Raw genomic sequence first — 5,980 nt, 5'->3', positions numbered from 1 at the left:
GCTCGTCGGCTGAGGTCCTCGCTCCTGGCTCGTCGGCTGAGGTCCTCTCTCCTGGCTCATCGGCTGAGGTCCTCACTCCTGGCTCGCCTGAGGTTTTTGCTCCGGGCCAGACTGCAGAAGATCCCGGCTCACCTGAGGTTTTTGCTCCGGGCCTGACCACAGAAGATCCCGGCCTGCCTGAGGTTTTCGCTCCGGCCCGACCGCAGAAGATCCTGGCCCGTCTGCAGAGGTCTTCGTCCCTGGCCCATCTTCAGAGGTCTTCATCCCTGGCCCATCTTCAGAGGTGTTCGTCACTGGCCCATCTGCAGAGGTCTTTGTCCCTGGTCAGTCTTCAGAGATCTTCATCCCTGGCCCATCTTCAGAGGTCCTCACTCCTGGTCCACCCCCTGATCTGCCTGAAGAGGTCCTCGCCTGCTTGAGTCCAGGAGGGCATAGATGGATGCCTGTACTACCCCGAGATAGATGGTCCCCTGGCTGCGCGCCAGAGTTCTGGCCTGAAGGTGGATGGTTTCCTGGCCGCCCTCCTGATCCCCTGCCTCGTTGTGGATGATCACTGGACCGACCGCCTGAACATTAGACCTGCCTGGGACGATCTCCTGACCCTCCACCTTGACCCTGAGTTGGGGTCTTGGGTTTTTGTGTCTTGTGTTTCCCAGGTTTTCCTGTCGTTTTTTTTGTTCTTTTGGTCTTGTGTCTACTTGGCCTCTTTTGGCCTGCCTCCCACCAAAGCTGGATGTCACATGTCCTTGGGGTGTCAGGAGCCATCCCTTGAGTGGGGGGGGTACTGTAGGGTCTGTGGGGTTTTGTCCTGTCTCTGTTTGTTTCCTGATTCAGCTCTCTGTGTTTTCCCTCCTTGTGTTCAGCCCCTGTCTCACCTGTGTCTAATGTTAATCACCACAGGTGTCTGTCATTGTCCTTATCAGTGTGTATATATTCAGTTCACTGGTGTCTTGTCTTTGTCTCGGAATTGTCCTTCTATGGTGCTGTGTTCAGCCTTCCGTTCCGTCTGTCCGATTAGTCTGTGAGTAGCTGCCCTGTCAGCGTTTTGATTTTGTTTTGTTTAATAAATATTTTTTATTATTCCTCAAGCGTCCTCGTCATCCTCCAGCACGTGGGTTCGAACACACCTGACGGCCGAACATGACAATGTATTTGAATAAAGATCAATATTACACTTGTTGATCAACTGCACAGCTTCAAAATGCATATTTTACATATTATTTTAACATGACTATAGTATTATTGCAACATGGCAAATTAGGGAAAAGTTCAAGAGACATAAATAATTTTCCAAGCCACTCTATATGTACTATTATATATCATATATGTACAAGCAGTTGCTTTATGTTGCCTTTTAACATTTTTATTTCTAGATCATCTTCCACATGGGTATACGTACACACACATCATCAAGTTCAAGTAGGTTTTATTATCATTCACATCACATGTGGTACATGAAATCTGTGGTATGGATCCAGATGTGTCCGTATTTTTTATGTTTGCTGGTCCAAACTCATAACATTTCTGAAAAAGAAAGCCAGAGCAGCAAACAAAAACACATTCAGTTTTGACGTTAAAACTTCCAGCATGGCAGCTTCCACACGCAGTGAGTGACACATGTGGTAGGAGCGTGGGAAGAGGCAGACCGGAGGCACATGCCGCACTTCAACACAAATTTAGCTTTGAGTGTCTGCACACCAACACGCTTGTGGGCCTCATACCCAAATGCTCAGACTGTGGTTTTAGGCTGCACAGCTGAGTTCTCCTTTGGCTCTGAGTTCCAACCAGCTGCCTTGACTGCTTCTTGTTTTTCTCTGTGTTACCGCAGATGGTTGTGGACGGTGGCTGGAGCTTGTGGGGACCATGGCAGCAGTGTTCCAGGACATGTGGTGGTGGGGTGGAGTTCTCTTACAGGGAATGTACCGAGCCAGTGCCTCAGAACGGAGGGAAGTACTGTGAGGGACAGAGGGTTCGGTACCAGTCCTGCAACATCCAGCCGTGCAACAACAGTGAAGGTGAATATTAGCACAGGAGGGGTTTAACTTGAGGAGCAGGGAGAAAAAATATGTTCAGGACAGAAGGGCCATGTGAATTCTTGTAGGGTAGTTTTGCTTTTTTCTCGTCTGGTTTTGAGTATAATAAACAATAAAGTCTTTTATTTTCTGCTCGAAAGTTTGCATGTAAATCTTTGCTTTTTTTCTTCTTCTTGAAGCATAAAGCAAAGTTCAAAGTTTTTATTAACTATTACAATTAAAGTACAAATCCTTTGGATGAAGGATGAAACGTCTCAGCAAAAAAGAAACTGTCCAGATGACCTGACTGAAAGTTGTTGGATTTTCACCTGGATTATTGAGCATGAACTTTAGCATTACAAGTGAAGTCCCACCATAGCTTGTAAGAATGCCTATCACTCGTCACTTTCTATTACAAAGTTCTTATTTTAACAAATGACTGAGTTGTGGCTGTTTTGGTCAAACCTGGAAAACAATGTTATGGGTGTATAATGAATAAAAGTTCTATTTGTGTTGCCTAAATTGACTGTAGCAGTCATCTTGAATTACAAATTAAACACTTGTAGATGCACATTAAAGACTATCAAACAGTGAATGATGTATTTTACTTAAATGGTTTACTGTTCATTGAGATGCAACTAACAATTCAATAAAATATTCTACAGTAACGTTACAAACTGATTTAACATTGAATTCTAGGAACTCTTCAGACTTCAACTCTTATCACTAATTAGGAGCACAACACTTTGTATTAAACACACAAAAACATAATAGTTTTGCCTTTCGGTGGCAGCTGATAAGATAACAATCAGAAATCAGAATAAGTTTTATTTTCATTGCACTGAGATATAACGAGAACATGTACGTACAGTCGTCCAGAACATGGATGTAGTGCACGAAGCTGCTGCTTTAACCGCGGTCTTTCTTATCCTTATTCAGAATAATATTCTTAGATAGGAAAAAGGGGAAGAACCATGAGGATAGATAGTGGTATTACAATAAAAGATCTTTCACATCTTGTCCTATTAGGACACGATTTGAGACATCAAAAAAACTCTACCAGCAAGCACAATTAAAAACATGATTGCATTTGACGTCGAGGTGTTGAGATTTGTCCATTAGCTTTTTTCAGATCGGCCACAGTTCTGATGATGTTGTTTCAGCCGGCAGTTCTGATAAGCTTGCACAGAAAGTTCTCGGGGAGGGGGAGATAGATGAAGCTTTTATCCCTGGTTACCCGTGACCCAGGAGAAATTTGATAGTCGGCTCGTCTTCGAGGCCAACGGGGAGTCAGATTCAGATAAGCTTTGTTTATTGATTTTCTTCAGGCAGACAAATTGTTTTCAACAGCCTTGAGTCATTCTGGACATTCTGGTTCAAAATGGCCTGATTATGGGAATCCATTCCACTGATCCATGTTATGAGTCTCCTTCAAGGTTGATCCCACCATGATGATGAGTCCCAGAAGCCGCAGGTGGCCTGCGATTCTCATAAATCGCCTCCACCTTACGGTTTAGCTCGTAAATCAGCTGATTTAGAGTACTCACAGTACGAACCAAACCTTCGTACTGACTCGAAAGCTTTGTCATGCCCGAAACTGCTGCCTATGTCTTCTTCAATAGTCGATAAAAACAGAGCCCCGCCGATGCCAAAAAGCAGAGTCCCTGCGAGGGCTGCAACAACGAATCGATAAAATCGATAAAAATTGATAAAAATCGATGATTAAAAGCGTTGGCAACAAATTTCATTATCGATTCGTTGTGTCACGCGATTATGTGTCTTTCACGGTGCTGCGGAGCCGTTTCGTTTTGTTCACAGGCAGTTCATTGTCAATGCTGACTGACTGAATAAAGTTTGGAAAAAAAACAAAACTCTGCAGCGCAAGTTGGAGGGGGGCAGAGGAAGAAAAGCAGAGTGTTTTCAAAGCAAAATAAGTAAATTTTACAAATGACCGACGCAGCAAAAACTGTTCGGCCCAAGTCCTCCAAAGTGTGGGAGCTCTTCACAAAGATAAAAAATGAGAAGCATGCCGCTTTGAAAATCGACGACACGACACGGGAGAACCACGGAGATAAACGTAAACATGTCGGAATCACGAGGAGGAGGAAGGAGCTGCAGCAGATACAACTCGTCTCACTCCCAACTCGTGTTGCAGGTGAGTCTCTACAATTTAACACTTTGTTCTGTTTCCAAGAGAGAAAACGTAACGTCAGTCTCTCTGGAGATGAAGATGCTGTTTGTTTGTTTGTTTTCTGATTAATGACGGTGATAGAGAACGTGTGTGTTACTTTTTATTTAATTTAATTGGTACAAGTGTTTAAATGTGATTTATAAATAAATCTAACAAAAGATAATTTAATGATTTTCAACTTTTAATTTGCTGGCAAAGGCTGAAGACACTGCATGTATGGCACGATGAATTGCATTTAAACAGGAATTAAAGTAATTTATTACATCTACCCAATTGTGTGTAATTAAGTATTTTATGTGTGTGTGTGTGTGTGTGTGAGTTTAATTGTTCTTTTAGCTACTTTTGCCTGAACCGAACACTTTAAGTGAAACAAGGCGTTTCTTGAGTTGCTGTAAATTATGATATAAAACATATTTACTCTCTCATTCCAGAAAACAACAACAAACTACAACATCCTTCATGATGGACAGACATCCTGGACACCCCAGCAGCAGCTGTCTTCACTGAAAGCATCCTGAACATGATCATCACTGACATGAGGTCTCTGTCAATGGTTGAAGATGAAGGCTTCACTACAATGATCCACACTTTTAATCCAAGTTACAATAATCCACACTTTTAATCCAGGTTACACTTTTCCCTCAAGAACACATTTTACAAAGTAGCTACATATTTTGCAGGTATAAAGATACATTTCTATATATTTTTGTGTACATTTGTTTTTTTAAGCTATATGACTAACTTATTTTTTTATTATTCAATATTTTACTAACAGCAGCACGGTGGCGCAACTGGTAGAGCTGCTGCCTCTCAGCGAGCAGGTCCTTGGTTCAAACCCCGGTCCAGGGGCCTGTCTGGGTGGAGTTTGCATGTTCTCTCCGTGCATGCGTGGTTTTCTCCGGGTGCTCCGGTTTCCTCCCACAGACCAAAAACATGCATGTTAGGCTGATTGGTAACTCTAAATTGTCCCTAGGTGTGAATGAGAGAGTGAATTGTTGTTTGTCTCGTTTGTCTCTATGTGGCCCTGTGATGGACTTGCGACCCGTCCAGGGTGTACCCCGCCCCTCGCACAGTGATTGCTGGACATGGGCACCAGCAACCCCCATGACCCAAAATGGAATAAGCAGGTAAAGATAATGGATGGATGGATGGATGGATTTTACTAACAGAATAGTCATGTACCAACCTGTTTTTTGTGTGAATTGCTATGTCAGTCAAATGTTCAATTTTGGAATAAAAGGGTGGAAATTAAAACATTTGTATTATTTTTTTTGCCGATTCATCGATTAATCGAAGAAATAATCGGCCGATGAACCGATTATTGAAATAATCGTTAGTTGCAGCCCTAGTCCCTGCTATCATAAATCCAAGTATGTAAACGTCTTCAACGTCCTCCTGAGACAGGACTGAGAAGCACATCAACTGTCACACTCCCTACGGATCCATGACGTACCCCACAGCATGCATCTCATCTGGGCAAGCGGGTTCTCCAGAACCCTTTTCTTTTGTTTTTATGTTGAGTTCATCGGTCCACAAAAATATGTCCTACAACCTTCTGGTTTGTCTCCGATTTTTACCAACTTGAAGACATGCATCCATGTTTTTTTCAGTTCTTTCAATTCTTTTCTTCACAGTTTGTGTTTATTGTTCTCAAGTTCTGTATTTTGAAGGACGAAATAAGTACAATCAGATACATGCATAATAATTTAATCTTGATAGTGATAGAAAAACAAATGCAGACTAATCCAAAAAAGTTCAATCTGGTCCTCTGGACATT

The 5,980-nt window shown here is 42.6% G+C and overlaps 1 protein-coding gene across 1 annotated transcript in view; it reads left to right on the top strand.

The window, feature by feature from the left end:
• Window positions 1-5,980, top strand: part of LOC119411063 (A disintegrin and metalloproteinase with thrombospondin motifs 8-like) — a 64,097-nt gene that overhangs the window by 46,301 nt on the left and 11,816 nt on the right. Inside the window, exon 6 of the mRNA XM_037677985.1 lies at window positions 1,829-2,015. Coding sequence (XP_037533913.1) covers window positions 1,829-2,015 — 187 coding nt within the window. The remainder of the gene's footprint in view (window positions 1-1,828; window positions 2,016-5,980) is intronic.

This window comes from Nematolebias whitei, chromosome 6 (genome assembly GCF_014905685.2).
Source record: "Nematolebias whitei isolate Nwh7 chromosome 6, NemWhi1, whole genome shotgun sequence".
Taxonomy (NCBI): domain Eukaryota; kingdom Metazoa; phylum Chordata; class Actinopteri; order Cyprinodontiformes; family Rivulidae; genus Nematolebias; species Nematolebias whitei.
Note: the sequence above shows the minus strand (reverse complement) of the source record. Positions and strands in the feature narration are given on the sequence as shown.